Source organism: Cannabis sativa, chromosome 3 (genome assembly GCF_029168945.1).
Source record: "Cannabis sativa cultivar Pink pepper isolate KNU-18-1 chromosome 3, ASM2916894v1, whole genome shotgun sequence".
Classification (NCBI taxonomy): domain Eukaryota; kingdom Viridiplantae; phylum Streptophyta; class Magnoliopsida; order Rosales; family Cannabaceae; genus Cannabis; species Cannabis sativa.
The window spans coordinates 9,907,856-9,934,670 of record NC_083603.1 but is presented as its reverse complement, the minus strand read 5'-3'; the positions used below and the strand labels follow the sequence as shown (position 1 = coordinate 9,934,670).

At 34.3% G+C, this 26,815-nt stretch overlaps 1 protein-coding gene and 1 long non-coding RNA gene across 15 annotated transcripts; both read right to left on the bottom strand.

Annotated features, from left to right (window-relative positions):
• Positions 1 to 6,562: 6,562 nt before the first annotated feature.
• LOC133035616 (uncharacterized) lies at positions 6,563 to 10,624 on the bottom strand. Of its 12 annotated transcripts, none has more exons than XR_009686759.1 (10): positions 9,696 to 10,619; positions 9,377 to 9,427; positions 8,283 to 8,519; positions 8,146 to 8,171; positions 7,976 to 8,059; positions 7,840 to 7,893; positions 7,573 to 7,730; positions 7,238 to 7,477; positions 6,951 to 6,999; positions 6,563 to 6,751 (listed from the first exon to the last, which is right to left on the bottom strand). It is a non-coding gene; the product is annotated as an uncharacterized LOC133035616 (long non-coding RNA). The 12 variants fall into 12 exon arrangements; XR_009686764.1 differs by having other exon boundaries at positions 8,295 to 8,519; XR_009686762.1 differs by adding an exon at positions 6,835 to 6,878 and having other exon boundaries at positions 8,146 to 8,360.
• Positions 10,625 to 11,033: 409 nt separating this feature from the next.
• Positions 11,034 to 26,815, bottom strand: LOC115709025 (dihydropyrimidinase). Of its 3 annotated transcripts, none has more exons than XM_030637057.2 (15): positions 26,537 to 26,796; positions 26,241 to 26,314; positions 25,339 to 25,481; positions 25,053 to 25,220; positions 24,369 to 24,420; positions 23,704 to 23,973; positions 23,390 to 23,601; positions 22,842 to 22,962; positions 21,110 to 21,197; positions 20,934 to 21,012; positions 19,084 to 19,171; positions 18,938 to 18,978; positions 18,790 to 18,842; positions 18,490 to 18,646; positions 11,034 to 11,515 (listed from the first exon to the last, which is right to left on the bottom strand). In XM_030637057.2, the coding sequence occupies exons 3-15, from the start codon at positions 25,423 to 25,425 to the stop codon at positions 11,324 to 11,326; spliced, it is 1,608 nt and encodes a 535-aa protein (XP_030492917.2). In that variant the 5' UTR covers positions 25,426 to 25,481; positions 26,241 to 26,314; positions 26,537 to 26,796; the 3' UTR covers positions 11,034 to 11,323. The 3 variants fall into 3 exon arrangements, with proteins under 3 accessions (XP_030492917.2, XP_030492918.2, XP_030492920.2); XM_030637058.2 differs by having other exon boundaries at positions 26,241 to 26,283; positions 26,537 to 26,791; XM_030637060.2 differs by lacking the exon at positions 26,241 to 26,314 and having other exon boundaries at positions 26,537 to 26,815.

Sequence of the window (26,815 nt, the reverse complement as noted above, 5' to 3'; positions counted from 1 at the left end):
ATGTAAATACATATGCATACTGATATACTAATCTTACCTCGATTTCGAATTCAGGTGTGCCGGTCAACTTGAGTGGAACAAACTGCTCGGCGAATTACAGGCTCCTAAATCACATCAATCACAACACTGATAAGTGACATGCTAAATCACTTCCCGGGGACTTAAACTTGAAACTAAAAGTTTCCTTATCGATGAATAGCATGGCAATACCCTAAATAACACAAAAATGGGAAAAACTAGGATTCCCAAAACTGCCCCAACCGGTAGACCAGTTCCCCAACCGAAATTCTGGTTCTGGGAAAAGTTCCTGGAAGCCAACTGGTAGACCGGTTCCTACAGGCCTCCCTGAACCGGAATTCCGGTTCAGTGCAAGAATTTTTCAAAATTTCATAACTCGACCAATTCAATCCCAAACCAATTCAAACTTTCCAGACCTGCTAATTAGACCCCAAAGATCATTTCTAAAGCAACAAAACAAGGCTTCATGCACAAATACAAAAATCACCATTGATGAGCCAAGCTTGAGTTCAAAAACTCAAGCTTGCTCATCCCACAAATTAGCTATCAAAAATTGCTTAATTCACCTTATAAAATCATAATATAACCTCAGAAAACAAACCCAACACAAACAACCACCACAGTAGCTAAATCACCATTTTACCATAAAACTAAAGTTTTGAGTTTAAAATCCAAACCTACTCAAATCCAACCAACAACCACTATAACCTGATTAAATCAACACAAACAAACATGCTTTAACCTCTGAACACAACAACAATCAACCACAGAAATCACAGCAAGCATAAACTCAAGGCATCCAAAACATTAACTTTCTTAAATTACAAGAAACTAAAGAGAGGGTGCAAGAGCTATACCTAGAACTTGGATTTCCCTCAAAATCAGCTTGAATTCACAAAGAAAACACCAAACCCTTGCTGCACAAAGGGGGCTGAAAGAGAGAGATAGAGAAAAAGCTTTGAAAATGAAATGATTTTTCCTTTCTTTTGATTTTTGATAAAATGATAAAATGACTTGATTACATAATATAATCAGCCTATTATTTACTTAAAAATTTGATTATTGACTTAAAATAAAGTCCACTAAAGGACATAATATAAATGGGCAAAAAGACCATTTTGCCCCTCCCACACTAAAAGGGTTAAAAAGCACTTAAGGGTATTTTGGGAAATTCTAAATTCCTGACCACTCCTGACATTCCCAATGTCTACAAAACCATCCCGCTATACTAAAATACTAAATTGTGATTCTACTCAGCCATACACCGCGTTCCATGTTACTGGGCACCGAAAATACAAAATTATGAAATTTCACTATATAACATATAAAATGCATTCTGAATTCAAATAGATCAACATAAATAATTATTTAAATATAAATAAATAATTTTCATAATTAAACTCTAATTATCTGCGAATTTCTAAATCTAAATCAAGCGGTCTTTACAAATAATTTCACGAACAAAATGAAATCGAACATCGATGTGCTTAGTGCGACCATGATGGACTTGGTTCTTTGCCAAACAAATGGCACTCTGACTGTCACAGAAAATCTCCACGTTCTTTTGAGCAATACCCAAATCATTGGTCAACCCAAGAAGCCAAATAGCTTCTTTGAATGCTTCTATTACAGCCATATATTCTACCTCTGTAGTAGACAAAGCTACAGTTGACTGTAATGTCGATCTCCAACAGACTGGTCCTCTTGCCATTGTGAACACATAACCAGTAGTTGATTGACGCTTATCCAAATCTCCAGTGTAGTTAGAATCAACATATCCGACTAGATGTTTGCCATCAGTCTTGGTTCTTTCAAACTTCAAACCAATATCATGTTGGGTTTTGTGCCCTAAATAAAATCCATTTCAATATAATCAAATTTACTTATTAATAAAGATCTGAAAATAACATTTTATGTTGTATGATTCACATGATTTATTTCATGATTATATATACATAATGTATGAATTCTATTTAAGTCCAGAACATATGAATTTGTTAATAATTTTAGTGTTGTCAGCACAGTGGAATATAATCTTCATTATGTGTTTAAAAGTTTATTCCTTGATTTGTCAGAACACTGGATTTAGACTAGCATGGTATAATCAGCGATAGGTATTCTTACACCTTGGATAAGTGTTATGTCCTTTCCAGGGCATTGGCAAAGTTTACCAGTATCGGATGTATAGAGTATACATCGGAAGGGACCGATATTGAACTTTGATTAGATATATTAAAAATTACCGTAATATCTATTCAATTCAATATCACCCGTTGATCCTAGATCAAATGATCTTAATCCTGATATGGTTAGGTTCGATCTCAAGAGTATTATACATGTTCTTTGATTTGTTAGTTAAGCCTACTTTTGGGTCAGGGTGATAAGTACATTTTGGGAACATGATAGTATAATTGAGTGGGAGCGCTAACATAAATATGGAGTCTATAACTTCTATAGGAATTTAGAAGTGAAACGATGATATCCTTCGAGCTTGGCTAAACAGAGATAAATGGTGGAGATCTCATTTCACTTCGCTGAAATATCATTTATACGGAGCTAAGTGTTTTAAGGATAAAATACATTGAAGGTGTAGCGGTAATTTAATGCCTATTCAATGTAGATCATCTATTAGAGGGTCATTGATCAAATTAGGATTATAACAATGGATAACTAATGACGTATCTATATCGTGGAACATATAGAGCGTTCTATATGACTTAGAGTGCAATTCCAAGTTCTAAGTGTGGATTCAATAAGGAATTAATAAGTTAGGGAATTTACTTGGTAAATTCAGTTGGACTTATTGGAAGCTTGGAAATATAGGCCCAGGTCCCCATACTAGTTGAGACCATACTGCTTGTAAGACTCAGTTAATTGATTTTGATTAACAATTATAATTCTAAAGTTAGACTATGTCTAGTTTATGAATTTTCACTAAGCAAGGGCGAAATTGTAAAGAAAAGAGATTCTAGGTTTATTTATTAATTAAGAGACTTTATATGTCTAATTAATAAATATATTAAATGAAAATATTATTTAATAATTAATTTTTAGTTATTAAATAATAGGAATTGGCATTTAAGTGGTTAAATTTGAAAATTGGCGTTTTTGAGAAAATGAGATGCAGAAATGATAAAACAGCAAAATTGCATAAGTGAGGCCCATTATCCAAAGCCCATGACCGGCCACACTTAATGGATTTTATCATTTATTTTTTCATTATTTTAATGCCAAATAAATCTAACCTAAACCTAACCTAGGTGGTTACCTATAAATAGGTAGTGATGGCTTCAGGAAAAAGATGATGCATCTTATTCCTTCAGAGAAAATCTTCTAGCCGCCACCTTCTCTCTTCTTTTCTTCTTCAATTTTGAAATCTTTGAGTGATAGAGTAGTGCCCACACACACCAAGTGGTATCTCAATCATAGTGTGTAAGACTGTAAGAGATTCTAAACAACAAGAAGGAGAATCAGCATCAAAGGAAGGAGAGAAAGAGATCCAGATTCAGATCTTGATAATGCTCTGCTACAGAAAGGAATCAAGGGCTAGAGATCTGAATGGAAGGAGTCATTATATTCCGCTGCACCCAATGTAAGGTTTCCTAAACTTTATATGTGTTTATTTCATTGTTTTAGAATTCATATTAGGATGTTAATGAAACATACATGGTAGTAAATCTATATCCTGGTAAAATATTTCAAACATATCCATAGTACCATAGATATACCATAGAATCCAATTTATTGCTTGCCAGTGACCTTTACCGAGATTGTGCATGTAGCGAATTACCATACTAACAACATGTAAAATATCAGGTCTGGTGCATACCATTGCATACATCAGGGCACAAACAACATTTGCATATGGAATACGGTCCATTTGCTTCTTCTCATCGGTAGTGCTAGGTGACATCTTTGCACTTAACTTAAAATGAGGTGCGAGTGGTGTACTGACATGTTTAGTCTTCTCGTCCATGTCAAACCTTTGCAATACTTTGTTCAGATGCTGAGTTTGTGTCAGACAGACTATGCATGCAACTCTGTTTCTTGTGATCTCCATCCCAAGAATCTTCTTAGCTTCTCCAAGATATTTCATTTCAAATTCTGAACTTAGCTGAGTCTTTAGCCTAGCAATGTCCACATTGCTCTTAGATGTAATTAACATATCATCAACATATAAGAGCAAATAAATAAAAGTACCATCTTGGAATTTATGGAAGTATACACAATGATCAAATTGGCTACGAGTGTACTTCTACACTCTGATGAAGCTGTCAAAACGTTTGTGCCACTATCACGGTGACTGCTTCAAACCATATAGTGACTTGCTCAGCTTGCAAACTTAATTCTCATGTCCTGGAACTTTGTAACCATCTGGTTGAGACATGTAAATCTCTTCATCTAAAGTTCCATGGAGAAAAGATGTTTTGACATCGAGTTGAGCTAACTTGAGATCAAACTGTGCTACCAAAGCCAACAAAATTTGAATAGATGAATGCTTGACGACAGGTGAGAATACCTCTTTGTAATCTATTCCTTCTTTCTGGGCATAACCTTTTGATATGTATCGAATATTGTCTCTACCAGGAACTCCTTCCTTCTTGGCACAGACCCATTTGCAGTCAATAACCTTCTTTCCTTTAGGAGGTCGAACCAACACCCATGTATGATTCTAGTGTAGAGACTTCATCTCTTCATCCATTTCCAACTTTCATTTCTTGCAGTCAACACTCTGCACGACTTCTCTGTAAGTGCATGGGACGTCATCATCAATTACTAGAAGTGCAAATGCTACCATATTTTTGTATCTACCGGGCCTTTTAATCTCCCTTTGAAATCGCATAGTTAAAGGAGAGCAAGGGAGAGCGAGAGAGAGAAGAGAGAAAAGGGGAAAAAGTGTTTTTATTTTTAAAATCGTAAAAAATTTAGTTTTAAAATTTACATAAATTTGATTTTAAATTTAAAAAAATAGAAAACAAAAATATTTTACCAAACATGATTTTATTTTAAATTGTTGATTTTTTTTATTAAAAAACAGAAAAACTATTTTTAAAAGGGTTTTTTTTTTCAGTTTTAACCAAAAAAAGTAATAATATTACAAAAATACTTTCAGCTAGCCAAATAAACAAATATACAGCCCAAATAAAAAAAATACACAAATCCACTTACACACACATTCAACCCAGGATCCATGCTTCCTGGACAACTATCGCGCAACCATGCAGCAACCCAGTGCAACCAAAACGAAAATTCAACTAGAAATAGAACCACCATTAATTCCAGCGACTTCACCTAAGAAGACGACCAGAATCAATCAAAACATGGGTTGTTTCAAATTCATGAAAAAAAAAACTACTACAAAACTAAAGTTTAACTAGAAATCTAGTTTAATTTGCATAATACTAATGTCTTAACTTCAATTTATAGATTTATGAAAGGTAAATCTTAAAAAGTTGAATTGGAGTTCCCAAACAATCTAACTCAAGTATAATCCAAAAAAAAATTACATCAATACTATAGTAAAATATTTATCCTAGTGTATTTTTCGTTGTTTTCTAAATTTCTAATGGTGAATTTGTTCATATTAATAAATAGACATGTAGATAGAGTTACGTACGTGAAAATACTGTTCTGATTTTTAATGTTTCATAACAGTTGCATAAACATTTTGGTAACAGTTATTTTGTCTGATTGAAACCTTTGTCTAATGCAACCTTCGACCAACCACCCATAAACTTTCATCTGATTGAAACTTTCGTTTGATGCAATCTTCGACCAACCACCCTACAACCATCATCTGATTGAAACTTTCGTCTGATGTAACCACTGCGCAAGCACGCAGCAACTACCCAACAACCATGATCTGATTGTGTAAGTGATAGTGTAAGAGGTATTTTGGTAATTAAAATCACATAAAATGTATAAATATTATCCACACCTTATAGAGATATTTTTGTAAGTGTCAATTTATATTTTCAATGTAATAATTTCTTACCGAAGGAAAACATTTTTGATGATGTTCTATATCTCCACATCATCCAAAATATAATATTTTATTTTATTTTTCTTTCACATTATTTTTGGCATCTTTACTTTTAAAAACACTCTAATGGTATAATACCTTATAAAAATACTATAATTATGATATCACATATTAATATATACTAGTTAGAAGTTACGTGCCGAGGCACGTAAATATTAGTTTTATTTAAGGTTTAGGTCTTTTTTTATTTAGATTGTATCTAAAGGTATGATTTTACGTATGCAATATGACAAACCAACATTCGACATATGCAATATGAACATAAATAATGATGAGACATACATTTAACTCGAAAGTGACACATGATACATTTAAGTAAAAAGGTAGTGTCATGTCAGCATGATACAAGCATAACTCACTCTAAACATTTTAAATAGCAATTAAAAAACACATTTAAGCATTTATTAAATGGGTTTACATGTGTCATGGTAAGCCACATGTTTATGTTTGGATTTTTGACATAATAATAATCATCCCAAACAAGCTACAGCAGTAACTAACATTGCAGAAGCAGGAGGTACCATATCAAAACTGCTAATCATTTTGCTCAACCATTTGAACGTGATCCTCCCATAACAACACAAGACTAAGACTTGGCACAAATAAAACCAGCATGCTCAAGGTGGTGGCGGTGATAGATGAATAGAACACCCTTGTATATTTGTTCAACTGGACCTTGTTTTCCCTGGTCTGACAACAACAATTATCAGATTACATGAATTCATCCCAAATCTTGCAAGCAGATAAAGAAGCCAAAGATATAGAGATCTCACTCTGCAAGGTCCCTCGACAATCCTAACAACATCTTTCACAGATACTGTATTACAGTACCATAAATAAGAAAGAAAAGAAATATACTAAAAGAGGCTTATAATATGCAAACAATTACCTGAAATGCTTCACTTTCCACACGTATAATTACACCGAAAGTCATATTACTACACAAGATTAAACAATATAATACTTTACAATTACCATTAGGGGAAATGAATCCTTAATACAAAAAGCAAAAACAAAATTTAAACTAAAAGGGGGAAAAGAAAACTAAATGGATTCTCACACAATAACCCACTTTCTTTCTTGAAATTTAAACTAAATACTAAACAAAATTTTCAAAAGAAGTACAGAATATATATCATTTATCTTTATCTAGTTAGCTTTTATTGGAGAAAATACCATTGACTGCTGCAGGCACAGTGTAATCCACAACAATCAAATTTGGATACTCAGTATAAAGAGAGGCCAGAGTGCTTTCTCTTTTAGAAGGGCCTTGCACCGTGATATCTTTCCCACAAACTTGCACAATCGTCCCAGACTATTCTTTAGAGCCAAATGATACGGGAACAATGTTAAGACCCGGCGAGAATCTGCTGCATTAATAACAGCCTGACCTCTTTTTCCAGTACAACCATTTACCTAATTGATGACAAAACAAGATTCATATGATATTCGTCACAAATCTAAGTTAAGTACAAGAACTAAGGGAATACAGATAAGTTGGTGAGGCAAACCATGATTCGGATGTTAGAGACAAATTTACTCAGTGGCTGAATTTTCGGTGCAGCCATTGAAGCACGTGGTCTCATAGCTAATGACGAAATTCGACTATTATTCCGCATTTTCATCCATTGGTTGGTTTCACTATATATTCCAACAATGCTTGTTGGGACTTTCACAATAAAAGACATGTGAGTAATTTAACTACACTTTTCATCTATACCATACACATACTAAAGTCAAAAGTCAAATTCATATTCAAGGAAGTTGCATAGTCATACCTAATCTATTTCTTTGCCATTTCATTTTTATTGTGTCCACATGTTGACTTGAACCTACAAAATCAATCTTAACCCAGCTTAATTGAAGTATTCATGCTATAACATACAAAATGAAAAGTTGGTAGACATAATATACCATTACTAATTTTCCCTGAATCTCACTTTGGCAAAGATCAAAGCTCCCTAGATTAGTAGAAAATATGATGAAAGCAATCATTCCCTAAAAAATATTTCAAACAAAGTTGTTATTATCAATTAATGAGGGGAATCAACTATTAAACTTGAGCTATAAACATAACGACTCACCTATATTGATTGAACGATTCTCCAAGCTTAACAATCATAAAAAGCCATCAGATTAATAACTAAACTAAAGAAATCATTTCAAAAATTACAAGAATGCAACTTATACTTCCTGAAACTGTTGCACCATATTTTTCAACCTTAAAAATTACCACATTTTTGGTAACACCTGTTGTGACTTCTGAGCTCTCCACAACATCATCATCAAACACACGAATCTGAAAAAAAGAAAAATCGTCGATTGGGAGAATCCAAAACGTTCTTTATGCCGTCAATCGTCGACTCCAATCGAGGGAATAAAATCGAATGACCCCACTCCCAATCACCCCAAATAATCCATAATCCTTTTTTCCCAAGACACTCAAATAAACAAAACCCTAAAATTAAGGATAAATTATATAAGGAATGCTTAAAGATATCATTAAAACAACACATTAACCAATATAATAATCTAGCTCAAATGTAAGTTGTCGTAGAAACAAATTGGCACCTAAAAAAAAAACAATTAGCATTTTCATTCTTTTTTGTTTACCCAACAACTCTTTATCCAAAACACAAAAAAATACAGAATTCAAGAAATCCAAGCATTTAACTTTCTTCCCAGATTTCAACAGGCTCATTTCTAATATGCAGTTGTCAAGAATGAACACAGTGGTGTTTAATAAGATAAACAGCAAACAATGTCACTTTTTATACAAATACTAAATTGTGCCACTAAATTTACATTTAAATGCCTGAAATGAAACAAACCCAAATACACTTAGAACGTAGCTTTTTCATTATCAAACCGTCTCAGAAATAATAATAATACTAACACATTAACCAATATTTAATCTAGCTCAAATGTAAGTTCTCGTAGAAACAAATTGGCACCCATAAGTAAAAAAAAAAAATTAACATTTTCATTCTTTTTTTAGATCATGAACACAAGATTTTCAGCTGCATTTAGTATACTCTGTAAATGAATAGGAAAAATGATTCAATTAACACAGATTTACCAAGAGTAATATTGACATACCAAATAATAACACTCAAATCAGGAAAAAGACCCAAAGCACCCAAATTTACAAGATTGCTTATGTATGTTAACTTTGAAATACTTTTTAAACATTGTTATACAGAACCCAAATTAAATTATTGTGAGTTTCAAAAAAATAACACTCAAATCAGAAAAAAGGCCCAAAGCACTTGGCTCATAAGATTAAACATGCTTAAAAGAGTGAAATTGACTTACAAATATGAATGAGTTAAACTCCTTGCAATGCTTGATTATCTTTAATATAGCCTGTTCAACAAAATAAAAAAATAAATTAAAAAGTCTATAGCACACAAATTGAAAAATAGTACTGAATTAGATTCAACCATAAACATTTGCACTTGCAGATCAGTAATGAACACCATACAATTCTAAGTGCACTTACTACATTCCAAAGATAGATATATAAACATATCAAAATCATAAGTTAAAATCATAAGTCAAAAGAAGATAAAAGTAATTACACAAAATGTATTTGAAGTTTTACAAAAATACCAAAGAAGAGTTTTCACCATACCTTCTCAAGTTCATCTGACACAAATTTGGCAACCTCACCCTTTTGTTCAAATAGCTCATCCAGGTAATGGAAGAAAATGGGTTTAGTGGAAGGGCTCCAGAGAAGCAGCGGAGACCTGAAGACTGCTGAGATTGGAAACAAGAATTTCCACTCCTCCAACAAGTCCATTGTTGGCTGTCATTGTAGTCTAAGAGTTCCATGCGATGAACAATCTGAAACCATAGAAAATATTTAAGTCTATTCAATAACTCACATGTTATTAGTTAATACAGTCTGAATCCTAAAAACCAGGAACATTTAAATTCAAAGTAAATCAAATGTAGAAATCTTCTATAACCAAATAAAAATTGCAGTTTGTTTCAAAAAAAAATCAAAATTGCAGTAATTAATATAGTTGAATATCATCCCATCCAAGATTTTCTTCTATGAATCTAATAATCATGTGATTTGCTCGAAAAATTTCTAGCTGACCCACGACAATCCAAGCCTAAGGAAGTTTAACCTAAACAATAAAAAGATCAAATTTTTACGACAGGGCTTGTATCTATAGTTCGAGTTTTTTCTGGTCCGGTAAGATTGCAGTAAAACCAAACCCTAAAACCCTAACTTTCACCCGAAAAGAAACCCCCAAACAACCGGTACTGAAGATCGATGAAGAAAAAGATCGGATTCCCAAATCAAACTCTCCGACAAAAACAAAACCCAAAGAGAAAGAATCTGCGAAAGAAGAGGAGGAACAAGGTGAATGGGTTTATGAGGAGGAGGCTGTGGCGGCCATTTCTGGGTCGCGAAAGAGAGGGATTGAGAAGGTTTAGCTTGTGTTTGTTGGGGTTTGGGGGTTTGTAGAGAGACAGAAGACTCTCTCGTGCGGTAGGGACGATACGATTTTTTTGGGTTAAATTTAACATTGATTTTTTTGGGGTTAAATTTAACAGAATATTCTTTTATTTGTAAAGAATATTCTGTTAAACCAAGAATTGCCGTTACATAGGCACTTTTAATATATAAAGATATATAAATTTTTTTCTTTATTAAACTATTATATATATATTGCACTTTTAATTTTTTATTGTACAAAAAAGACATAGCATCAATGTCATTGTGTGACATCAATGCAAATTTCAAGAATAACATTCTTTTATCTCCAATGGTATAGCATCTCTATATTTTACCACATAAGCTTTCCACCTCATCAAGCATTCTCCAAAATATTTGATTGCTTAAGCACCGAAGCTATCAGTAAAACTTTCAGTCATTTGTCTTCTATTAATGGCTTGTAAATTTATGGATGAGATTTGTTTATCACCAGAATACTAATCAGAAGTTTCTATAATTCTCTTTTGTGTGCAATATAACTACATACATATTAACTATAACGTAACTTTGAAATTCGTTTGATACATATTTAAATTAAAAGAAAAAAAAAACTATACACACAAATATGTATTGTTTAATCACAAAAAGCAAGAGATGAATCTAATTTATTGATATGAACACGTAACCTCATTAACTTATTATTTAGGCTAATTATATGAGACACTCCAACATTTCAAATAATTGGTTCTTTCTTGTCATTGTTGCCTTTTCTTTTCTTGATCAGCTGATCTAATATTTTACAAGAAAACAAACTAAGTTGTCGATTTGGATCTTTTAACTGGAGCCCGTAGAGAAGATAAGTAACTTGCTTCTGCTTTGTCCATTCCTTCGAAAAGGTAACCGAAAGGCGGCATCTCTATGTACTTTCCAGAACCTGGAACAACCTTCAGTTCATCATTTTGCCAAACAATTCTTCCACCAGCTATGGTTACTTCAACCTTTCCCTGAGAAAGATCACAGGAACTTGAAATACTAAGAATACCATGAACAAGATCTTGAGAACAGATGCGCAAACACCAAACAGGTTTAAAGTTTTGTGAATACATGAATAATTAGGCATTTTCGTATCAACGAAAGAAGTTCTTAAGCAGAGAGATTAAGTAGAAGAATTGAATGATAGGTGTGACAACTAAACGCATTTAAAAACAGTTGCTAAAACGAATAGCTAATTATTTCATAATTGGATGAGATTTGAAAGTAATGTCATTTATATTTATCTTGCCAATGCAATAAGGTAGGAAAGACCTTTTGTCAAACAAATACTTTTAAACTGTGGAAAAACAGCAATAGGTAAAGCACTTCTTTCAGCAATTTTTTAATTTTAAATGGGATCTCTCCTATCGTGAATTCTTTAACACCAAAATAAAAAAGTAAAAATACTTTTATTATAAAATAAGTTGTTAACTAAAAAAAGAATACTTCAAAAGTAATTATTGAAATACCAATTTCTTCTCGCAATTACACAAAGTTATGTTCTACAAGAGTTCTATGCAAGATTGCTAATGACATGTTAAAATCTTTTTATCACTTGGTACAACTTCCTAGTTCCTAAAGATCACTTGAAAACAAGCGCAGCCGTTAGATATCATTTGCTAGCGTTTCCATTATAATCTTGATCATTTCAAAATCACATCAATAAATTACATTCTATACTAAATAACAGCCTATTTTTTATGAACAAAAACTCCAGATGGATTGTTAATTCTTCTCGTAACAACAATTTCATCCTAAGCACCCATTGTTTAGGGAGCTGAATTCTGGCTAAAATTAAGGATGGTATTAATAATGTTAGCTCTACTATATATGTAATAAGTTTTCAGATAGCTTATTTCTAGATTCCTAAGATAGATTTATAGGTGTGTATATATATGTGCATCACTTAATAAAGAAAAAGTGAATATTATTCCTTCACTTTTTATAACATGGTATAAGAACATTCCAAGATTAGTATTCAAAATTTAAATTAGGGTTTATCACAAAACTAGAGTTTGGTATTTATCTTTCTTAGGGTTTCTTTTTTTGGACACCCTATTTGGAGTGCACTTGGATTCTCACCTCAGGCACAGAAAGATTGTCCAGACACTAACCAACTAAACCCCGAAGTCTGGAGCTTAGATTCGTTGCGAGTGGACCTAATGCACCATCGGTTGCTTCTCCATGCATTAGCGCATGTGGGTGTGCTCGACCATTTTAGATCGAGCAACTTTCAAAATGAATAGAAGATCCACTTCAGGATATTATATATTTGTGGAGGGAATTTGGTCTCATAGAAGAATAAGAAGCAAATATGTGTTGTCATGATCTAGCGCAGACACAGTATGTGTGTGAGGTAATGTGGATATATTGATGAAGTGGGACAAGATTTAAATACCAACAAAATTATGGTGTGAAAGCCAGGCTGCTCTTTGTAGAAAATAGTGATTCGAATTGTGTATTGATTTCATAGAATAATACATATTTATATACAAAGTTAGGAGACATAAAAGGGAAACTACCAAAAAAATAGGAAACTACTAAATATCTACTAAACATCTAATTCTTTTACAGCTAATATCTAACACTCCCCCTCAAGCTGGAACATAGATGTTAATCATGCCCAGCTTGTTACAAAGATAATCGACCCGCACCCCATTCAAAGCCTTTGTAAAAATATCTCCTAGTTGTTCTCCGGTCTTCACATATCCTGTGGAGATCAGACCTTGTTGAATTTTCTCACGAACAAAATGACAATCAATCTCAATGTGCTTAGTTCGCTCGTGGAATACGGGATTCGAGGCAATATGAAGAGCAGCTTGATTATCACACCATAATTTTGCTGGAATAGAAGTCTTAAACCCGAATTCAGTCAAAAGCTGATAAATCCATATTACCTCACACACGGACTGGGCCATAGCTCTATATTCGATTCAAAGATCGGATCTAGATACAACATTTTGTTTCTTACTCTTCCAAGAGACCAGATTGCCCCCAACAAATACACAATATCCTGAAGTGGATCGTCTATCTACCTTGGAGCCTGCCCAATCGGCATCAGAAAAACACTCAATCTGTGTATGTCCATGATCCTTGTAAACTATACCTCGTCCTGGTGCTCCTTTTAAGTAACATAAAATTTGTTCTAATGCTGCCCAATGATGAATTGTTGGGGAAGACATGAACTGACTGATAACGCTAACTGGAAATGCAATATCTGGACGAGTCACAGTTAAATAATTCAACTTTCCAACTAACCTGCGATATTTCTCAGGATCTTCAAATGGTTTCCCATCACGTGTAAGATGCACAGCTGGATTCATTGGAGCATTGCAAGGTTTTGATCCCAATTTCCCTGTCTCAGTTAACAAATCAAGTACATACTTTCTTTGAGACAGAAAAATACCGTGTTTACTCCGAGTAACTTCAATCCCCAAGAAATACTTGAGTTCCCCTAAATCTTTCGTGTTAAACTGGGTGTGAATGAAAGACTTAAGGGATGAGATGCCTTCAGTATCATTTCCAGTAATAACGATGTCATCAACATACACCACTAACAAAATGATACCAACAGTTGATCTTTTATAAAACACAGAATGATCTGACTTACTTTTCAACAAACCAAACTTCTCAACAGTCTGACTAAATTTACCAAACCAAGCACGAGGGCTTTGCTTCAATCCATATAAAGATTTGCGAAGATGACAAACTCGCCCTAACTCCCCCTGAGCAACAAACCCAGGAGGTTGCTCCATATATACTTCTTCCTCAAGATCTCCATGAAGAAAAGCATTTTTAATATCAAGCTGATGCAAAGGCCAATGATGAGTAAGCCATGGAAATGAACGGTCGAACGGATGTGAGTTTAGCAACAGGAGAAAAAGTATCACAATAGTCCACTCCATAGGTTTGAGCATAACCCTTGGCAACAAGACGGGCCTTTAAGCGAGCAACCGTGCCGTCCGGATTGAATTTAACCGTGAACACCCATTTACACCCGATGGCCTCGTTTTCCGGAAGGTAAATCAACCAAGACCCAAGTACCATTCGCAACCAAAGCATTCATCTCTTCTATCATTGCAAAGAAGCCAACCAGGATGAGACATCGCTTCTCGAACAGTTTTAGGAATAGTGATAGAATCAAGAGAAGCAATAAAAGAACAAGAAGAAGAGGAGAGATGATTATAAGACACAGAAGAAGTAATAGGAAAAGTACATTGGCGTTTACCTTTACCTAGTGCAATGGGAAGATCATCTGAGATGTCCAGATCTGATGACGAAGATGCAGGTGCAGGACATGAAACAGGAGGTGGAGGAGGGGGGCGCCTGGTGTACACTATAGGAGGCCGAGGGAGTGGTGGAGGTGGTAGAGGTGGTGGAGGTGGTGGAGGTGTAGACATTGTGGGGGTGACGACCGAGGCAGGTGAAGGAACAAGAGACCCGCCAGAACATGGAGCAGGCGCATAGGATGTGACAGAATAAACCAACAAATCATCATCCTCCCCCTGACTAGTAGAAGTAGTGGAAGATGAAAAATAAGGTGTATTTTCTACAAAAGTAACATCAATAGAAACAAGATATTTGTTGAGATCAGGACAGTAACACCTATACCCTTTCTGAAGACGAGAATAACCAAGAAAGACACACTTTAGTGCCTTAGGGTCTAATTTGGTGACAGATGGACGGACATCGCGAGCAAAACAAACACTACCAAATACTTGCGGAGCAACTGGAAATAATGACTTATTAGGAAAAAGAATTTTAAATGGAATTTCACCATTAAGAACAGAGGAGGGCATGCGATTAATAAGAAAGCATGCCGTGGAAACTGCATCGGCCCAAAAAGGTTTAGGGACTTTCATTTGAAACAAGAGAGCACGTGCGGCTTCAAGAAGATGTACGTTTTTACGTTCTGCAACACCATTCTGAGGTGCCGTATCAACACAAGAAGTTTCATGAAGCATGCCATTAGAGGTAATATAAGATTGAAATTGAGCAGACATGTACTCTTTGGCATTATCACTTCTCAAAGTACGAATAGATACATTAAATTGAGTTTGAATCTCAGCACAAAAAGCACAGAATATAGAAAACAACTCAGAACGATTTTTCATTAAATATAACCAAGTTAAACGAGAATGATCATCCACAAAAGTAACAAAATACCCGAATCCGGAGTTGAGACAAAATAGGAGAAGGACCCCAAACATCGAATGAACTAACTCAAAAGGAACACTAGCACGTTTATTGACACGTGGACTCAAACTAACACGATGATGTTTGGCAAACTGACATGACTCACATTCTAACGAAGATAAACTACTATATTGGGGACACAGTTTCTTGAGCAAAGGAAGGGATGGATGACCTAAACGACAATGAGCCTCAAAAGCGGAAGCAACACTCGAACAAGCAATAGAGGTTGGCGGAAGTGGGTCAAGAACATACAAGCCACCGAATTCATGTCCTTTACCAATAATCTTCTTCGTCATAAGATCCTGAAACAAACAATGATCGTGGAAAGAATGAGATGCAACAATTTAGATTACGAGTGAGTTGACTAACGAGAAAGCAAATTAAAGGACAAATCGGGTAAATGTAAGACCGATGATAAAGATAGCATAGGTGTAGGAACAATAGTGCCGGATCCAAGAACGAAGCCGTTGACCCATCACCTAAGGTGACAACGAAGTGGGACCGTGAGACCGAAAAGTGGAAAAGAGACGGAATTACTGTCATATGATCCGTGGCACCGTAATCAATGACCCATTTTGAGGATTTGGAAAGAAGGCAGGCATTAGAGTTACCCGAATCAAGAATCGCAATGTGATGGAAGAAGATGAAGACTTAAGTGTTTCACGATACCTTGAGAACTTGGCAAATTCATCGGCGAAATAAGGACCGATTTGTCGGATGCATCACTAGTGCTTGCAATATTGGCGAGTGTTGTTGTCGATTCTTAAATTGTAACTTCCTACACTCAAACTTGGTGTGGCCTCGGTTTCTTACAATAAGTGCACATGATGCTCCCGGAATTTGGTGTGCGGTTATCGTGTCCTTCGAATTACCTCCTTTAAATCCACTTGGAGTAGAGTTTCTTTCCGGTGCGTAATTATTACGACTCACCAAGGCGCTATTAAGAGGAGTTGAAGAGGTAGTCTCTGTGCGAAGAACACGAGTAAACACATCTTGTAAAGAGGAGACATCAGAACCAGAGAGAACTTGTGACTTTGCAGAGTCAAATTCAGATGAGAGTCCTGCAAGAAAACTCATAATAGCCATCTGTTCTCGTTGGCGCTGTTGAACTTTTACATCAGGACTAAAGGGTAATAGCACATTAAGTTCTTCATATGTTTTCTTGAAAGCCATAAAATAATTCATAAGAGACTTATCTTGTTTTTCCGCGCGATAAAAAGCTTTGCAAACATCATATATGCGAGAGATGTTGTCTTTGCCAGAATACAAAAACTCCAAGTAACCCATTAGTTCTTTAACCAATTCACAATGATTAATCAAACTAATTACCTCATTATCGATAGAATTTCGAATTTGAAGGAACAAGCGAGCATCCTCACGGAGCCATATTTTCCTTGAATCGTTTGTTTCTTCAGGATGATCGTCAGTCAAGTGATCATCTTTGTCAATACTCCTCAAATACAGTCGAATCCTCTTACTCCATTCCAAATAATTCGAACCAATCAACTTATGGTCCGTGATTTTAGACATCACGGGAACAACATCAGAAACAACAACTGATTTTGAATCTGATCTTATCTCTGCCATAATCTCAAAAGCAAACACAAAGGACAGAGAAAAAGAACAAAAGAACACCAAAGAATGAACACCCAAACACAAAGAAGACAAACAAATACCGAATTACAACCTAGAACAGATGCGAGTGGGCTTAGAAGAACCCAGTGATGAATCGGCAACAGAACGCCGTCGAAGGCGCCGTCACACGCGCCTCCACGCGCCGGCGCGTGAGCCCCACGCGCAGAAGCTTTAGGCGGCGCGTGAGCCCCACGCGCGAGGAATCCGGCGACCGGACTTCGGGGTTTCGTAGATCGGCGGCTGGGCAACACGGCTGAGTGGGCGGTGAGACTAAATTCGCACTCCAAATAGGGTTTCCGAAAAACCCTAAACTCAAACCCTAATTTTTTTTTATTTTATTTATTTTTTTTTTAAGAAACCTAATTTCGAATTTCGAATTTTGAATCACAATGCTAAAATAGTGATTCGAATTGTGTATTGATTTCATAGAATAATACATATTTATATACAAAGTTAGGAGACATAAAAGGGAAACTACCAAAAAAATAGGAAACTACTAAATATCTACTAAACATCTAATTCTTTTACAGCTAATATCTAACACTCTTCAAATTAAGCATATTGAAACTGATTGTTATTTTGTTTATAAAAAAATTCAACAAGGCGTGGTTTTCATAATATGTTAAGACTAGAGAACAACTAGGGGATATCTTCACAAAAACTTCTTTAAATGGGGTTGGAGTTAATTATCTTCATAACAAGTCCGACATAATTAATGTCTATGCTCCAACTTGAGACGTAGTGTTAGCTATAAATTATAGATAACGTGACAAGTTGTAATTTAGCTTAATTCTAATTTCCTACGTACACTATAAATTATAGGTAACAAGTTGTCATTTAGCTTATTTCTAGTTTCCTAAGATTTTATAGGTGTGTATAGATGCGCATCACTTAATATAGAAAATGTGAATATTATTCCTTCACTTCTTATAACAACAAACAAGAACATAGATATCTGGTTTCTATTTGAGGACCATATATCAGGGAAGTGGTGATGTATTATTTTATTTTAAATAGGCATCTCAGCCTTTCCTATGGATAGTGATGACGTATCCTTCTCAAATTGCAACAAACCAAATAACAATTTCATGAGAGAATAGCAATTAAGATTTACCTTTACTCTCCTTCCTTCATAGACATTTGTGTCAGATTTAGAGTGATGAGACTTAGCACTTATTTCCACGCTAGAATTTGGATTGAAGACAATTATATCTGCATCAGACCCAGCAAGAATTGCTCCCTTCCTTGGATATATATTAAAGATTCTAGCACTGAAAAAAAAAATGGAATATGGAGGTTATTCATGTAATAGACAGTTTCTACAAGGATTTATGATGTGAACATGTACTGTTGTATTTGGAAAAACAAAACTGAATATTTAGAGAATACATTATCAAAGGAAGAAGAGTAATACCATTCTGTGCTCGTTACTCGAACATAATCGGTAACAGAAATTTGACCAGATTCCTGATGGATATGCAAACATAAGAGAAAAACCCATTTCTAAAACAGTGATTTTAGAAAGTATAAAATATTTAAAGAAATAATCTATTGGAGCTCACCACCATTGTGTCCCAGACAATATGCATCCGCTCCTCAATACCTATGACAAATCACACATCAACAAGAAAATTAAAATTTTTAGCCAATCATTAACTCAGCATTTTGGGTACAAAAAAATTATAAATAATGCAATATTATTTATTACCATTGACACCATTTGGGATTTTCCGGAAATCATCAATCCCAAAAGCCTTCTGTGTGGAATTGAAGGTACAATGGTCGGTTCCTACAAGCTGAAAATAAAGAAATTTATTGAAGAAAGAAGTTCCATAATTTTGATACAATGCAGTCAATATCAGATTTGACATGGTATTAAGTATTTTAGTGTCTCATAAAGTTATTATTGCCATGATATATATCATCTCAACTTATTATAAAAAGTGGATTACCACACACAATATCTTCTAGTTGTTGAGAGAGGAAACCAAGACAAATACGAAAGAAAGTTATGAAAGGAAGGGAAGATAGAAAGTTAAGAAAGGCACCCTCCTCTCATAGATTTTTAGTGAAAAGGTAAAGGTAAGACTAGTTAATAATAAGAAGGGCGTGTACTCATTTGGTACGTGTGTTTTACTTAAATACAAGTTTGATACCCTGTATTTCCAATAATACTCATCTCATACCCTGTTTTCAAATCGTACATATTAGTACCTTATATTCAGATTTGATCAATCAAATTTTATCAATACGATCAAACTGTCTTCAATTATACGAGTTTCAAATTCAAATTTAATTATGTAATTCAATATAACTGAGAGCATTATTAAAAATACAGGATACCAAACCTATTATTTGAGAAAATACAAAGTAACAAATGAGTATAAAATAAATATTATAAATTCACAGCAAATAGGCACGTGAGATGGTTAATAATTTGCTATCCCTTGTAGTTAATAATTTGCTATCCCTTGTAGTTGTAGGCCACTAACAGAGTTTACCTATTCTAGAAGGAAATATAATAATAGGACTTGTATCACATAAAATAAGGAATTTGAAAAGGCCTAAACATTATGTCCTATGAATCCTATGTAATTACAAACTTTGGGGCTGATTGTATAAACAAGAGGACCTAGAACATTAGTGGCTTATCGGGAAAATTGGTTTGTCTAGGTCATCTTGGAGACATCAAGCTTCTTGAATACTTGGAAATTTGTATTCCATTTCAGCAAGATTAATAAAGAATTCTAGCAATTTCATTCAATCTATTTACTTTCTGACATGATTGAGTCCTAAGAACCAATCACAATCATACTAAAGTTGTTTGCTGATAGGATCTTTTCTTGTAAGAACAATGAGAAAAAATGTGAGTACTAGGTAGACCGAATACTCCAAGAAACATCATGAGAAATTCTGTAGTCAAACTATGCAGGTGAGTAAAGATGGCTAAGTAAATCCAACTGAGCAATTCTCCTTGTTCTATTCTCTTGGATTCATTGATTGCTGTCTTGAGTGGGGCTGAGTTAACAAAATCTCTTTGTTTAAGAAATTAATGCCACAAAGAGGAAACCAATGGAACCTAAAGATCCCATCCATATCACCACACAAGACATGAACTCTTTAGTTACACTCACTCCTGTTCCTAAATAAGGGTGTATTAGCTTTTCTCGTGTTATACCATTCTTTTTTCTTCTAATGGTCCTAATATGATTTCTAACTTATATGAGATACATAATTTGTAGAATAGAAAACTATAATACGGGTCAACAGAGAGTAGAACAATCTTCCTCTAGCAATGAGTAATAAGGTCACAACGGTATAAGTTATAACTACGCTCAATCAAGGTCACAAACTGCTAGTCACAACAGCTGCAAAAATTGAGAGCAATGCTTAATCAGAACCCATGTGCTATTGTGCTACTCTTTGCAGCACAAAGTTATATATAATTTTAAATATCAGAAATGGCAAAGCCAAGAATCTGAAGATATGATGGAAATCTAGTCTATTCTAATGCTCAATTGATTAAATTCACAATATTTTGTAATGATGAAGGAGAACCTGTAGAACTCCCATTGAAAGTGCAGCTTGAAGAGCCTTGTTATGTCCTGATGCTCTAATGGGAGGACTCATTACATACCTGAAACATGGGAAGTTTGATATGGTTTACAAAGCATTACCAATAGTAATGATAGAAGGAACTATCATTAATGATAAAATAATGTCCAGCTTATTACTTTGCCGCAATGGAAAAGTCAGGATGCCAAAGCCAAGAATCATCAAGGACTAAGGCAGATACTACAGTTTCTCCAATAACCCTCAGCCCTGTAGGTTGAAATAAAATAACCCAATCAGACAAATAATTAAGATATTTCAGTATATCAAGATAAGATTTTGAAGAAAATGGATGAATAATAAATGAACCAATCACCAAATTGGCAAACTTATATCCCACAATTTGTGTAAACACCATAATTTTTTTTAAAAAAATATTATGCTCTTTTCCACTGGAACTACCTTTCTGGCTCCAAGATTAACACATAGAAAGCTTGGCAATATAATCAGATCCTTCTCCAAAACTAATATTAGAGAGGAAATTAGTGATGATTAACATTTTACAAAGTGCTAAAGTTCAATCCACCGAAATATTTTCAACTCTGAACAGTGTCTACTTTCAAAAACAGTCTACAGATAATTAATATCACTTAGGTCTGTTTATTGACAGGAAATCAACTAGAATACTAATTCTAAGAACTCAAAACATATCGAAAAACTATAACTACTAAAAAAATCCAAAATATTTCGAGTTAATTAATTATAAGAAATCCTATCTTCTTTAATTTTGGGCTGCAACCTGGGTTTATAAGAGAAAAAGGATTTGAAGTTCTATCTTTCCAAGACCTCAACAGAGATTGGGGAAGTATTCTCTACCAAGGTACTTTTACTTTTGCTTAATAGCTATATTGCTATTTGTGTTCGAATGATGCTTTAAGATCTTTAGGCCTACGCATTTTGATGTGTTATGTCAAGCATTCTAATGTTATAGTTTGTTTTGTTACCACAGTTTTCCTCCACCAAAAGTGAGGGCCTCCCTAATAAATTTGGGAGGAGAACAGTCTTAGACACCTCCGTCTCTTTTAAAAAAAAAAAATCTCAACTTCTTTAATTTGCATCATGATAAAATATCTAAAAAGATATTGAACTTTAAGCAGAGGGTGACAATGAGAACATACTAACTTATAGCTATTCTTTCAACTTTATACACCAATAGTACACAAATAACATGCTCCTAATTTGTATAGACTTTTGCACTTCGTTCTGAATAAAAGGATGTAAATTGTCACAGTTTATTCCATATTTACAGCTGGTAAAAGCACATAACTGCTTCTTTCCCATTTTTCTTAGTTCTTGAAGTTCAAAGAAAGCCAGAAGAACTTCATGATAAACTTAATACAAGAAAAAGCCTCAAGGTTTTATTCTAGGAGAGTCTTTTTATGAAGGGTACTACTGTAATTCTAGGTTAGTGGAATGGGATAATTTTTGAACCAAAGACTATATAGATAAGAATAGCTTTCATTTGGGGTATGGAATGATTAGAGATTAGTCTCATTGTGGAGAGCTCCATTCTCTCGGGATATTGGGAATAAGAGATTGCAAGCCTCTCAAAAGCTTACTATTTGTAATAATTAAAAAACAAGAAAGCTCAAGAGAATTTCACTTATTATTTCTATTCTAAAATGATGATGAAGATTCTAACTTTAAAAAGAAAAAAGAAAAAAGAAAACTTATCACTTCAGCACAGCAGAGTGAATACTGCAGACTGCAGTATTGAAATTGCAATCAGTCTAAGCAATTGCAACGGTATAAAGAAACCAGCCAAACGTAGAACTTATAACAATGAGTGGAAAGAAAATCATGCTGCTGTGAAATTAATGTACTTAATAAATACATTTTATGGTCTTAGAGGACCTGATTTTCGAGCTTTAGCAACCTCTTCCATAGCATCAATGCTCATCACATGAACTACATAGAGAGGTGTGTTAACAAACTCTGCCAATCGAATAGCTCGAGCGGTTGCCTCTCCTTCCAGCTACAGAAATTATGTGAAATATAAGGATCAAATGCATAAAAATATCTTTTGAATATTCTATAAGATCATTTCAAGCAAACATAATATGACAAATTCAAAGAAAAAAAAATGAGCAATGACTTTGTCAAACTAGTATGGTAGAATAAAGGGATTATAGCTATCCTTCTATAGTGCATCACATCCCACCCCCCAAAAAATCCTACTTTTTTATTGATGAACACTCCTCCGTATAATATTAATACTTACTATACAGGAAAAACAGTAAAGTGCTGCAACTGTGAGCAATGGATTTACATGAGCTCAACTTATGCAAGATCAATAGGACATCAATAATGTATTGAATACATCTGACCATAAACATGGCCCCTAAGGAAAGCAAAGTCATCGGCCAAGATTATTTTGCATAAAGAACATATTTCATAATTACCACTGGGGGCCTTGAAAGAGCATGTCCCTCGGGACCAGTAATACCAAGTTCTATCATTCTTTTCTGTCCTTCATACACAGCATCTCCATTTTCTGCATGGACCATAGCTAAAGCACCAAGAGATTTGCACTTCTTAAATGCTTGTAATAGAAGCTCGTCACTAATCATGAAAGATCCCTTGTAAGCAAGAAAAAACTTGAAAGAGTTTATCCCTGGTATTTTGAAAAGACACAAATCAATATAACTACACTTGTAAGAAATATTAATATAGATACCATAACTTACACTTTACCATAGAGGCATTAATTACAAACCTTTTTCCTGAACCATTATTTCCATTTCTTTTGAGACTGTTTCATCCCATTTTGTGACCGCCATATGGAAACCATAGTCCATGCAGGAATTCCTGGACTTCTTTTCATAAGATTCAAATCCGGCCATCAAACTTCCATCAACAGGTAAAACAAAGTCAATATGCATAGTTGTTCCACCTGCTAGTGCTGCTGCCTGACCACTGAAAAAATCATCAATGCTTTGGGTACCCATGAAGTCCATGGCAAGGTGCACATGAGGATCGATGCCTCCTGTTAATGTTAGAACATATTACTACTCATGAAAGAAGCACCATTTTACTAATTGTTGTTGCAGAAAAAACAAACGCCTTTAGTTAATTTTCCAAAAGTAAGAAATCAAAACGCCAATGTAGTGACAATAACGGTATTTTTATGCCTTATGATCTAAGTTCATGATACCACAGAAGACAAGAGACTTGTGAAACTATTCCAATTAACAACTAAAACCAACTAAGACAACACTTAGTGGAGACAAAATGACCAAGATCGGGCTGCAACACTTTAATAAAAATGTGTGGGAGTTTGTCTAGCATGGAACTATTTACTCGATGCTTGCATTATTCTCCCCCTGCTCTAAAAAATACAACTATGTTGTATGCAGTTATGCACTCTAAAAAGAATCTAACCTGGCATAACAAACTTTCCAGCAGCATCAATCACAGTGACATCATCACCAACCTGCATATGGCATAAACAAATTAGGTTGCACATTAAATCATAAAGATTCAAAAAAAAAAAAAAAGCCATATTAATAGGAATCCCAAGGAAAACAAAATACTACAAACTTTTAAGTTTTAACATTCTACAGATGGCTACGCAGACAAACAAAGTTTAACTCAGTTTAGCTATTGTAATAAATTTGACGCACATGATAAAAAAAAGAAAAATAGAAACAATTTAGAAGTACTGAAAAACCAAACTATATTAACAGTTTGACATGTACAGAAATTGGATACATAAATATCATGCAGAATTGAAAAGAAAAGAACTGTGTAAGCATTCCAGGAAAAAAGTTGCACCTAATGTATGATGTAACGGTAAAATCAAAATTAATGAGCAAAGTTATAAACTTTAATAAACATTCATCTTTCACAGTCACTTAGTTTAATATTAATTTACCAATTAATAGACAATGAATAATAATAATAATAAAGGCATGAAACCAATCAAAAAAAAAAGGCATAGTTAAAAACAATCGTTGCAAAGTCAACAACCAAAGCTAGCACAGAAAACTATAATATTCAATTTCAAAATCATTCAGGAAAAGAGAAAAGAAAGAATGAATTGAACATCGAATGCTCAAAGCATACGTTAATATGAGGCTTTACGGCCACAATGATGTCATCCTCAACATAAACATCAGCAACCTCCTCGTGATGAGCGTTCACAACGGTACCTCCCTTGATCAGAATTTTCGACAAAGATTTAGTCGAAAACCTGCAGGTGGAGTGACCATCTCCAATTCCAACATCACAAAACTGAAAGAAATAACATATTCAATTCAGTCAAAACAAATTTGCCACATACAAAGCATGCAATTTTTTTCTTTCTTGTTTTTTCTATCTTGTTTTCTCGTGAACCAAATAGAAGACTGACCTGGTTTGATTCTGATACGGAAGGATAGGAGAGGAAAAAGATCAGGAGTGAGAGATTGAAGGTGAGGAGTGTGCAACCGAAGTCCATGGGAAGCAAGCTATTCTATTTCTAACTCAGATCGATGACTTGGCATTTGTTTTGTCCTGTCATTTATAGTTGTGAGAAATGCTAAAAAATACTCATGCTCACTTTCTGCTCTATCTTTTCAAATACATCACTACAATTTTCCTTTTTATATTTAGTAACATACTTTTACATTATACTTTTGTCATCTAAAGAGTGATTTACTTACCTCTGTGAAAAATTTCTAAATATTTGCTTTTGAAATGCCCTTTGTTAATGGTACAAGTTACCTAATCCTTATATTTCTAGGCAATACTATTATCATTTCAATACACAATGCATATAATTAGCGTAACATGTATTGATGCTTTCAATGAGAAATAATATCTATCAAAAGATTGAACCAATGACTATATATATACTGCATATACTAATTGTAGAAAATCTAACTCCTCATACTAGAAGATCAATGATAGTAAAAACTAATTCTCTATACATAATGAATTTGATCAACTCTCAAAAATTGAAGCATTATATATATAGACGTACCCCTTTAATTAAAAACTATAAACTAATAAAATGAAAATAAGCTTAATCTTATCATACAACTACAGAATAAAGAACTCAACTTTCACAGAAAAAATTATTCATTGGTTTTATTTTTCTTTCAAACTCATATGAAAAATCAAAACTTTACATTAAAGAACTCAACTTTCCCAGAAAAAATTCAGATGGGTTTTGTATTTTCAGTAATTAAATGCTTCAACCTCAAATTCAAATGAAAATCTAAAGGGCATACAGAGAAGTCAAATACAGAGATGAGAGTTGAGAAAACATACCATTAGGATCTGAATTTATTGATTATGAATGAGCCAGCCACATCTCAAGTTATGAAAAGAACACAAAAAGATCACTAAATGCAAACATAAAAAGTCAAGTAATCATCTCTGAACAAATTAGTATCTGCAAAACTTGACTATATACATATGTAATACAATCTGGTACTTCTACTACACAAAACTAAAGATTATGGTTGCAGAGAATGAGCCATTGATTCCGAGAACCAAAATCAGTTACTGCTAATTGGTACAAAAATAATACCAGTACTAGAGAGGCAAATCAAGAAGATCCGTACCTTTGTCGTTTCCATCTGCGAGTGAGGGAGCTGCGTCTTCGTCGTCGACTCGTTTGTGAGTGAGGAGTCTGCCGTTATCTATGAGTGAGGGAGGAAAATTTGGGCTGTTGGGCGGAGCCGGAGATGGCCGTGGCTGTTGGCTGGCACCGGCGGCGACAATGAGATGAAAGAGAGGAAGACGAGACTATAGTTTAGGTGTCTCAAAAATGAAATAACAAAAGTGGTTTGACTTTGGGTTTTCCTTTTCAATGTTCCATAATAAAATAATAATATATTTTA